General features: G+C 28.8%; 4 protein-coding genes across 9 annotated transcripts; 2 read left to right on the top strand and 2 right to left on the bottom strand.

Annotated features, from left to right (window-relative positions):
* Positions 1 to 112: 112 nt before the first annotated feature.
* Positions 113 to 5,107, top strand: LOC117239553 (dyslexia-associated protein KIAA0319-like protein). Of its 6 annotated transcripts, none has more exons than XM_033505214.1 (16): positions 113 to 208; positions 274 to 612; positions 702 to 1,114; positions 1,189 to 1,361; positions 1,450 to 1,827; positions 1,896 to 2,121; positions 2,201 to 2,574; positions 2,655 to 2,766; positions 2,854 to 3,002; positions 3,081 to 3,271; positions 3,346 to 3,445; positions 3,516 to 3,836; positions 3,906 to 4,007; positions 4,086 to 4,271; positions 4,346 to 4,444; positions 4,569 to 5,107. In XM_033505214.1, exons 3-16 carry the CDS (start codon positions 708 to 710, stop codon positions 4,583 to 4,585), a joined length of 2,835 nt encoding a protein of 944 aa, XP_033361105.1. In that variant the 5' UTR covers positions 113 to 208; positions 274 to 612; positions 702 to 707; the 3' UTR covers positions 4,586 to 5,107. The 6 variants fall into 6 exon arrangements, with proteins under 6 accessions (XP_033361105.1, XP_033361104.1, XP_033361102.1 ...); XM_033505213.1 differs by having other exon boundaries at positions 4,556 to 5,107; XM_033505211.1 differs by having other exon boundaries at positions 114 to 208; positions 4,346 to 4,495.
* A 102-nt stretch (positions 5,108 to 5,209) lies between these two features.
* Positions 5,210 to 7,409, top strand: LOC117239554 (tripartite motif-containing protein 45-like). The gene is made up of 6 exons (XM_033505215.1): positions 5,210 to 5,404; positions 5,475 to 5,683; positions 6,008 to 6,180; positions 6,259 to 6,482; positions 6,567 to 6,767; positions 6,850 to 7,409. Exons 2-6 carry the CDS (start codon positions 5,487 to 5,489, stop codon positions 7,087 to 7,089), a joined length of 1,035 nt encoding a protein of 344 aa, XP_033361106.1. The 5' UTR covers positions 5,210 to 5,404; positions 5,475 to 5,486; the 3' UTR covers positions 7,090 to 7,409.
* A 58-nt stretch (positions 7,410 to 7,467) lies between these two features.
* Positions 7,468 to 8,836, bottom strand: LOC117239714. Its single transcript, XM_033505512.1, has 4 exons — positions 8,823 to 8,836; positions 7,915 to 8,159; positions 7,713 to 7,841; positions 7,468 to 7,635 (listed from the first exon to the last, which is right to left on the bottom strand). The coding sequence occupies exons 1-4, from the start codon at positions 8,834 to 8,836 to the stop codon at positions 7,505 to 7,507; spliced, it is 519 nt and encodes a 172-aa protein (XP_033361403.1). The 3' UTR covers positions 7,468 to 7,504.
* Positions 8,837 to 9,191: 355 nt separating this feature from the next.
* Positions 9,192 to 10,640, bottom strand: LOC117239611 (peflin). The gene is made up of 4 exons (XM_033505327.1): positions 10,304 to 10,640; positions 9,919 to 10,093; positions 9,563 to 9,841; positions 9,192 to 9,451 (listed from the first exon to the last, which is right to left on the bottom strand). The coding sequence occupies exons 1-4, from the start codon at positions 10,313 to 10,315 to the stop codon at positions 9,360 to 9,362; spliced, it is 558 nt and encodes a 185-aa protein (XP_033361218.1). The 5' UTR covers positions 10,316 to 10,640; the 3' UTR covers positions 9,192 to 9,359.
* Positions 10,641 to 10,662: the final 22 nt, after the last annotated feature.

Raw genomic sequence — 10,662 nt, 5'->3', positions numbered from 1 at the left:
AACGATGGAAACACGTACATCGATAAATGTAACAAAAATACAATATAACGAATACGCGATACATGCGTAATTTCGCAAATTACTCCAGGGTTAATTTGTCTGTCAATTATTATTTTTACTGGTGTCGACCTCTGCAAAACATTTCTATTAAGCACAGGTGTTACAGCATGTGAATTGACAAAGGATAATAGCGTGCAAAGTACTTTCGGTAATGGTTTATTTTGATAAATATGATAAATTCATGATGTTAATTAACAATAATATACATTTTAGACTGATAACGTGCTATTAGGTGAAACGTCGGTTTTCTTCACTTGGCCTTTCCTTATTCCGGTGTAACAGGAAATATGATAAATTCCCCTATAGTTGATTAGCTGTTGGTGCTGATAATAACATGCTGTTAATATATGATAAGCCTGGGCCATATATGTCTATACTCAAGTTGGAATTAATACCAGCGGAACATAATACTACACGATCTCTCGACAGTCTGCGACCAGTATTAGATAGCAAAGCAATTCTTAAGGTGACAGATGTGTCGTAGAATAACCTGAAAAATAATTTCGATCATACCAACTTTTATTGATAATTTTGAAGTGTACAAATAAGAAGGTAAAATATTTTTTTTATGTAAAAATGAACATAAATAATTTTACAATAAGATTTCAAATAAGATATTTTATATTGGAATTTTTTTATAGTTGAAGATGTTTAAGATCCTTTATTTAGGATTATATTTATTGCTATTTGGAAATTGCATTGGTGATTATCCAGATAGGGACACAAAATGGCAAATGTTATGCCCAGGTTTATATCCGAGAGCTTTTACAAGTTACACACCTCGTGGAAATCTATCTAGTGGAATATATACTACCCAGCCTTTAAATACCATGAAACACTGTGTCGCTGCATGCTGCACCGAAACTACATGCAATGTGGCACTTATGCATAATGGTACCTGCTATCATGTGCAGTGTAAAAGTTCCAAATTATGTATACCTTTATATAGGAAGGATTTGGCAAATGAAAATCCTCCAAGCATGGTTCTAGTTAAACCTGTAGAAGAAGATGAAATGTGGAGTGATTTGTTGGATCAAATAAATGATGATACTGGGTAAGATTTCAATTTCATATATAATATTTTATTATAACTTCGTTTAATTAATAATTATTCTAATTGATTTCTAGAGGGTTTCTCATGGATGGTACAGAAGGAGATCATATTCTTTTTGGTGGGTCAAATGGGATAAGTTGCATCACTCAATCGAATTGTTTAGAGCATGAAATCTGTGTTAAGTCTGGGGATAAGTCTGATATTGGAATTTGTCAATGTTCTACTGGATTTAAGCATAATAGTGCAGGTAATTATATCATCTAAGCGGTCATTAGAAAGATATTCAATGTGTTTTAATTTATTGAGAATTTTTTAATTCGTATTAATTGTGCTAGGAATTTGCACTTTGGTGGAAGACATAGAACTTGGTGTAACACCTCAAGGAAAACCACAAAGTATAAAAGATTCTGGAACATCCATGAAGCCACCAGTAAAACGATTGCTGGTTTCTGCAGTTTCAAAAGAAGTACGCCTACCAGAGAATGAAGTAACATTATCTGCATATACTGTGCCAGCAGAACAAGGAAATGAACATTACAATTATGCTTGGAGTCTTCTAAGTCAACCGGATGGCCATACTGGCACAATGTCTGATCAGAACTGTATGACTGTTAAATTAAGTAATTTATCTGAGGGTTTATATACTTTTAAAGTAACAGTAAATGGTCCAAATACCTATGGAGAAACATACGCAAATGTTAGCGTTTTACCACGTAAGTTTTCTTATTATGCTTATATTTCCTTTGGTTATTATAATTTATTGATTTAATATTATTTGCAGCCAAGAGAATAAATCAAGCACCAGTTGCTATAATTTCACCTGCGTCGCAGGTTGTAAAATTACCGAATACGGGAGCTGTGTTAGATGGTTCGTCGAGTAAAGATGACGATCGTGTTATTTCTTATCATTGGGAATTGCAACGAGGTCCTATTGGATATCATCCTAATCTAATTGATACACCTACTTTACAATTAGATAATCTTATCCCCGGCAACTACACTTTTAAGTCAGTACTGATATTATAAACTGTTTATTTATAAAAAATTTAATAATTGTTTAATATTTCAAATCTTTTATTTTTTTAGGTTAACAGTAGAAGATTCTAATCATATCACTAATTCTACAAGTGCTAATATAACAGTTTTGAAAATAATTGATTATCCTCCTAGTGCTAATGCTGGTCAAGACATTATTATATATTTACCTCAGAACACATTGACACTCAATGGTAACTTAAGTACAGATGATCATGGAATAGCAAGTTGGGAATGGACAAAAAGTCCTTCGGATCAAAACAAGGCAGTAGATATGCAGAATACAAGAACGCCGTATTTACAACTGTCTAATTTGGAGGAAGGAATGTATACATTTGTGCTAAAAGTAACAGACGATTCAGAACAATTTTCTACAGCTGAGGTTCATGTGTTTGTGAAACCACCAACCAATAAACCGCCGAAAGGTAATTACATGATTTTAATTATTCTTATATTTCTATCGAAAAAATCTAAGTATTATTTTATTTTACATAATTTGAAATAGCTGATGCCGGCGAACTTATAACTATAGCGTTACCCGAAACAAAAACTGTACTTGATGGTCGGAAAAGTAAAGATGATATTAAGATTGTATCTTACCATTGGGAGCAAATGAGGTAAATTTAAGTTCATACATTAAGTTCATATATTTAATTGATTATATCTCGTAATATTATAATGCAGTATTAAATTTGATTTAACAGTGGACCTAGTAATGCTGTATTTTCGGCAGTGAATGAATCAGTTACGAATATTACAAAATTAACGAAGGGTGATTACGAGTTTAAGTTAACTGTAATTGACGATAATGGAAATAAAGATTCGGACACCGTTAAAGTAAAAGTTACACAAAGTAAATAGAATTTTATCCTACACTCTATTAACTAGTATTTGTAATTACTTGATTATTAAAATTAACTTTATTACATAGATAAAAATGCTGCCCCGAAAGCAAACGCAGGTGGAGATCAGGTTGTTGTAGCCCCGATTAGCGCACTAATTATTAATGGATCTCAATCAACTGACGACCTAAGAATTAGTGAATGGATGTGGTCGAGGGATCCGTCTAGTCTTGCTATAGGCACTATAGTTCAGAATTCTGATAAATCGCCAATCTTAATGGTAATAATATTTAACAGTATCATAAGTAGACAATTTTTTATTCATAACAGAGTATTTTTAAATTTTATTTATAGTTGACAGATATCGTGCCAGGAAGATACCTTTTTAGATTAAAAGTAATAGATGACCAAGGTCTTAGTAGCGAGGACACTGTATCCGTGATAGTAAAACCCGGTAAATATTACAGAAGAAAAGAAATAATACTGTAATAAAGCTTTAAATAATGTATATATATTCTTTATAGACCCACAATTATTGCATTTAGTTGAATTAACATTGAACATCGAAGCAAATTTATTAACAGTGTCGCAAAAAAATTCTTTGGTATTAAAATTACAAATGTTACTGCGGGATGAAGCATCTATTGTTGTCCGAAATTTAAGAGCGGAGCCACATACAGGCAGAGCTGTCTTAATTTTCTATGTAGAGAAAAAAGGAGGAAAAGTCGCTATGTACGGGCCAGAAGTAGTTAAACGATTGAAAGAAAAATTAAGACAAGATTCAGGCATTCTTCACTTGTCTGTTGCAAACATTGATACTGCTGTGTGTCAAAATAATTGTTCGGGTAAGTATCTTTTATTAAATATCATTACGTTATAAATAATTTTGTTGTACGAAATTTGTTTTTAAATAGGCCATGGAGTATGTGATCAAGAAACAAGATTATGTATGTGTGAAGCATTTTGGATGCAAAATTTAATACAGAAATACTTTGGCAATGGCGATTCCAATTGTGGTATGTTAAAATAAATACGAAAAGTAAGTTTTAATATAAAAATGAATTAAGTTGACTTGAAGTCATACTTTTTTTCAGATTGGAGTATTCTCTATGTAATAATAGCATTATTGTCTCTAGTCGTATGTTGGGTTGGCCTCATTTGGGGTCTTGTTTGTCTGTGTCAAAGAATATGTACAGGTAAACGACGTTCACTTGGTACTAAGAAAAAACCACCGCGTTATTCTCTTCTACAACCGGAACCGGAGGACGACAGCAGCACATGTACGGCATCTTTCCTTTTATATGAATTTAGAAATAATATTACGTCATGACTCTTTATATGTTTATTTTTATAGTTTCAACACATAAAATGGTGTTATCTGAATCAGACACGGACTCCGATGATGTCTTATTCGAACATCGTAAAGCGAAAAATAGCAGTCAAGTAAGAAACGGTAAATCTCGAAATGGCTTTATTAAAGTGGGCTCTAGAGTGAAAACATGAGGTAATAGTCACACCTGTTAGGGTTTTAATGAATCGCGGATTAAGTAAGCCATAATTTCAGGAATTTGTTTCAGGAATGTATAGAATTTAAGATTTCGTTAAACGACGCACATTTGTGTACGTTTGGCTAAAAAAAAAATTAAGAAAACCATCAATTTTACTAGTCAGTTACAAGGCTGTAATTTTAAGTATGTATCTAGCAAGGATATGATTTCTCAGAAGTTGCCACTTGTAAAAAGAATTTGACGAAACTAGATGTACTTAATTAAGTACTGATTAGAGAAAAGAAAATACACGCGCTCACTGTATTGCATCTTGTTTGATTTATTCGAAATAACACATATATTTATTGATATTGTGTACACATATTTGAAACTTTTATTATATAATTATAGTTGTGCCGCCGTATATACGCGTGTGGTATTATAGCACAATTCAAAGATCAAACTTGATTTGATTACGGCCTTAGAAAGTATTGGAATTAGTATTTATATATAATGATCGTTTCTTATTCATATATCTCTTGTATGTAATACTTGCTCTTTAATACGTATATCATCGATCTTATTTTTACACTGTATATGGATAAATAATAAAATTTATTATCCATATAGTTAATGTGGTATTTAATTTCCCTTAACATATATTTTAAGCGAATATAATTTTCGAAGTTAAATAGAAATAGTAATTATTTCTTATAGCACGTGTTACAATCATAAAACAATATAAGTAACAGGAATCATAAAATGATTTTAAATTTAGTATAAAGCATTCTAAAGCACCCACATTTTCGTTTCGCATGCGTTCGCTTTAACGTTATTTATAACTCATTACGCTATGGCAAGCACGAAGTAGTGCAAAAGATATCCACCGACGAATTTCTGTATATGTTACGTTTCTTCATAAATCAGTAAGTCCTTTTTAATCTTTTTTAGATTAAATGATTTACGTAATTTTAATTATATCAATAAATAAATTAGCGTGATAATTTAATGGTGTCTATGGATTTTATCAACTGTTCGAAATATCGATCTATAAAGAGTTGCTGCAGTGAAAAGTTGATGGACGATGAAAATAAGAACAATGAATTTCGTAATAAAGATTGCATATTCCTTGAACGAAAAAATAAAATCGAAGATGGATATTCCACTGTTAACGTGGAGCCATTACGTTTCGTTAAAAACGTACGGTAAGTGCTACTTTTAATTTTTATGTATATTGACATAAAATGCAAATTCTTTTCTTATATATTTTAGTAAACATTAAAAATTTAATTCATTGTTAAGAATCTAAAGACAGAAATGACGTTTGTATTGTCTAGTTCATATACACGCTATAGATTTTGAAACAAATAAAGCAACAGGTTCATTAAAAAATTAAAAAAAGAATCTTGTACCATAAAAAAAGTTACATAATTTTTTTTCATTTAACTATGATAAATGCCCAATCCATCTTTATCATGGAATGCGAATAGACCAAATTCTGTATATCAATTTTTTGAGTTACCTTCTAGCATGAAAGACCAAATAAATGGAGATATACAAGAGGAAAGTTTCTCTTCCTTTAATATGCAGGAAGACAAAGATTTTCGATGTCCTAGATGTGGCCAAAGCATGCAAGAACCTAGATTACTTCCTTGCTTGCATCCTATATGTTCAACATGTATTTCAGAATTAATGAGTAAACGTAAGTGGTATAGAAATAAAAATTTAATGTACCTTTTCAAAAACAGAGATCTTATTATGCTCTCTTTTACATTCACAGCATTTTATAATTTTACAAAAAGTATTAAAACTCAAAACAATAAATCGGAAAGCAGCCAAAATAATTATTACGAAATTTGCCCTCTATGTGATGTTCAATTACCAAATGCTAATTCAACAGTTCCACCTCCGCATTATCCTCTTCAGTATCGTCTGGTAATGAGTGCTATCCGCTCTAAATTTACAAACAAAATACTTTGTGATATTTGCCCAGATGAAGTTGTTGTAAGCATTATGTCAAATTAAAATAAATTTACATCTTAAAGATATTTAAAAATGTTATACTTTTAATATTTAATATTTTTAAAGGCAGTTGTTCAGTGTTCCACGTGTCTCCGCAATTTTTGCTTAGATTGTGGTATGAAGCATCAACAACAAATTACATTGGAATTAAAACCATTAAAACATTCGATAAGACCGCTAATGGAAGCTACAAAAGTACGACGTACTGCACTTTGCCAGCAACATCCTACACATGCTTTGCGTTTTTATTGTATTGCTTGTCAACAGGTTCATAATTTGCTATTTTAATTATATATATTTTTTTCTATTTAACAAATAGTATTTTTTATGTATATAAGATATTTTTTAGGTAACCTGTAAAGAATGTATGTGGAGTAGTCAACACAGAGGTCATGCAAGTGAAAATGCTGCTGGAGTTGCAAAACGAGTTATTTTATATTTAACGAAAATGTTGCAAAGAGCAAAAATTCTTTTAAACATGCTCCTAACACAGTACGATCGAGATGCATTTTTAAATAGCTCTTTTGAGGAAATAAAGGATACCAGCATTTCAGTTGATTATAGGTATGTTAAACTGATAATTTTTTAAATCAATTATTTATCAGATAATATTACAATTATAAGAAATATATATACACATATAAAAAAAATTAGGGATATGCTAAGACAAAAGGTATATTATAAGAGAAACATATGTAAGTAAATATGCATACATATATTACTTACATACATGTATCTGAATTGTCATGTGATGATTATTACTATAGATCTTAAGGTTTAATTAAGAATATTTTGTGACTGTCATTTGAGGTAAAAACTTATGCATTGCTATAGGATACAAAAAACTGTGATAAAAAATAACTGTTACTATACAAATAATTAAAAAAAATAAAACATTCCATTATATAATTTTATGCTATTATCTGTATATAATAAATGTTTATATTTGTAAAAGTAATAAAACATATTCATGAAAAAATAAAATTTATTTCAAACCACTACCATTAAAACAGCAGTTGATGTATACTTTTTTGAAAAGAGAGGCAACATCCATAACGTAGGATTGATCCACAGCAAGACCAATGATATACCCCAGGATGTCCAATATGACCATGGCCACAACCTTTATATCCACCTTTAATTAAATGATATATTCTATATTGTAATAAATAATGGTGTATAATAAAATTATTTAGAGAATTTATATATTACCAGGTATAATTCCTCTGCAGCCACAAGTGGCTTCTTTCTTACCCCCACTTGAACAGAAAGTACAACAGTGATAAATACCAGTATGAAGAGGTTTGAATATAGACGTCCTTGTATTTTGATTGGAATTTTCTGTAAAAATTTGTATTTATTAAAAAAAAAATATAGCAGAAGATCATGATGTTTACATGAATATATTCTTTACCTAATGATATGTTAGATACACCCAAAACTTTAAATCTTTTTATTATTGTATTAGCAAGACTCAATATTTCTACATTTGAACCATCTGCAAGTAATTCATTTGTAAGAGAAATAGCATCAAGAAGTTGTCTGGCTCGTTTTAATCTATTAAATTCTTGAATTCTTTCCTGTGCCTGTCTAGAATGCGATGTTGTTGTATCACAATTCTTGAGCTTTGATTCATCGTACAAAGCCTCATTGAAACATCTGATTAAATTAGATAATTATCATTACTTATATTCTAAATTAAATGTGATTATAAACAGTATTATCTTAAATTTTTTAATATGAACAATAATATTATATTATAAATAGGATCTTCATTATTTGTGTTACAAAGATTATATAATTGTCATGTGATGTACATTCGACAAGATTCCTTATTTACTTAAAATAATGTACCATTAATAATTTTGTATTTCACTGTCATTTGAGGTTTAAGTATGTTTCTTTAATGAAATATATTTTAATAAATTTTCTAATTATCTTCTTACCTAATTATATAGTCTTTAATTGTATACTACTATTATTTCCATAAACAATGTTGTACTTATTTTTAATTTTAATTTACATTATTATAACGTTTTGTAATATATGTAGTTATACATGTGGACATCGGAACAAATTCATATTTATTATTGTTACATATAGCCTTCTAGAAAATACTTAATTGTATTCATCCTTTTGATGTTAGGTTAGAGAAACATTTTTTGAAAAATATATTGGAGCCATGATTATTTGAAATAAAATATTAATTTTTTCATATCTACATATATGAATTATCACATAATTCGATGCATTAATTCATGCACATTCAAAAATATAAATATGCTTTTCACAAGAAACTTATGTATAAACACGCAATAATACATTTTAGCTGCCATTGCTTAAACCAGTTTAAACTTAAACCAATAACACAATGGCAACTATATATATATATATAATTTTTGCAAACCAAAACTTACTACCAAAAAAAATTGTACCAAATATAAGTAAATATGAGTAATATAATATAAAATAAATTAACAATTTTTTGTTCTAATCAATAAAATATACATATTATATTAGTATTATAGTAATGCCACTTATTAAACATAATTTTTGTTAATTTATTTACATACATGAAATGAAACTTAAATAAAACGCAAATTCATAAAATAATTGTAATCTTACAATTAATTTTCAAAATTTTTAATTATTTTTCATCCTATTTTATTGAATCCACATTAAATACCCAAGCATATTAAAATATCCTGTTTTATTATATTTGTATGCAATTATTGTAAATTAATTCTAGGCTAGAAAAATTGTAGCTGTGTCTGTTATTAAAGAGATCATAACTTACAATATTAATTTCGGAATCAATTGTATTAAATGTAATTCAACTATTGTTAAAAAGAAGAACTGTTATACAGTACAATCAAGTGCAACACCTAGAAAATCTTCAAATCCAATATTAATTACCCCTGCTTGCTCAGTATCCCTTACTCGGAAAGCATCTGTAAAAAGTAGTTAAAAATGAAATTTATTTATACAATTTATACTTTTTAATATTTTTATTATTTTTAATGATTTTAACATATTTTTATTTGTTATATGTATATATTTACCTGTAAATTTTTGAATTTGTACACATAATACAATAAATTGATCAACTGTGATACTAGAATGGCCCTTAGGATCACTTTTCTTTATAAGAAATGATATAAACTCTGGACTTAATCTATATCCCATCTGTGTTAATGCTGCACTTAATTCATTTTCTTGTATACTTCCAGAATTATCATGATCAAAACTACGAAAAACACCTAACCATGCATTAATATAGTTATAAAGAGCTTGAAACTCATACAAATCTATTGTACCATTCTTTTCTTTATCAAACATTCCTATAAATGGAGAATAAAATGTTTTAGATATTATGAAATTTATCAATAAATTAGAATATTAAATTATAAGAATATACCTATCATAAGTCGGCAAGCAGTATCTGAAAATGTACCCCCTTGTCCATTTGCTAAAGCAGATTGTAATTCTATAGCAGTAATTTTTCCACTGCTATCTCTATCAACAGCAGCAAACCACTGCTGTACTTCTGGACTTACTTGTGTTTCAGGATTTGTTGCTCCAAACATTGAATTCTAAAAATGTATAACATTCACTTTAAAACAATAAAATATAAACAAGTGATGAATAAGCAAAACATAACATAAGTATTATCATAAATATTGTAATGTTTTATAAATAGTTATAATAAACATGCAGAATACATTATTATATATTTTAAAGTAATAAAAGGTATTTTAATTTATTGACAAAGTATTTCTATCTGAATTGTAGGAAATAATTACCGGATAGGCCATAATTGACGTTTTCTGTCAGCTGTCAAATAGTATTAATTACAGCGTGTATTCAATTGTTGTACTGATGCAACACAAGTGAAGTACACAATACATATATAGAATAATTACATATATGTATGTATATATATTGCATATATAGTTAATTAGTCATTCATACAATTAGAAATTTAATGTGTACCTAATTTTTCAATTGTATGAAATGTTACTTCCTCATTTATACTTCACGAAAAAAAGAATATATTTTATTTCACATTTTATTATAAAAACGTTAATGATATCTATATTTTTATAAGCGCTAACACTGACAGTGCCATCTTACAAATTGTTTTGCATTTAAAACGACAGTA

This window comes from Bombus vosnesenskii, unplaced genomic scaffold, assembly GCF_011952255.1.
Source record: "Bombus vosnesenskii isolate JDL3184/JDL3185 unplaced genomic scaffold, Bvos_JDL3184-5_v1.1 scf7180000014105, whole genome shotgun sequence".
Classification (NCBI taxonomy): Eukaryota; Metazoa; Arthropoda; class Insecta; order Hymenoptera; family Apidae; genus Bombus; species Bombus vosnesenskii.
Note: the sequence above shows the minus strand (reverse complement) of the source record. Positions and strands in the feature narration are given on the sequence as shown.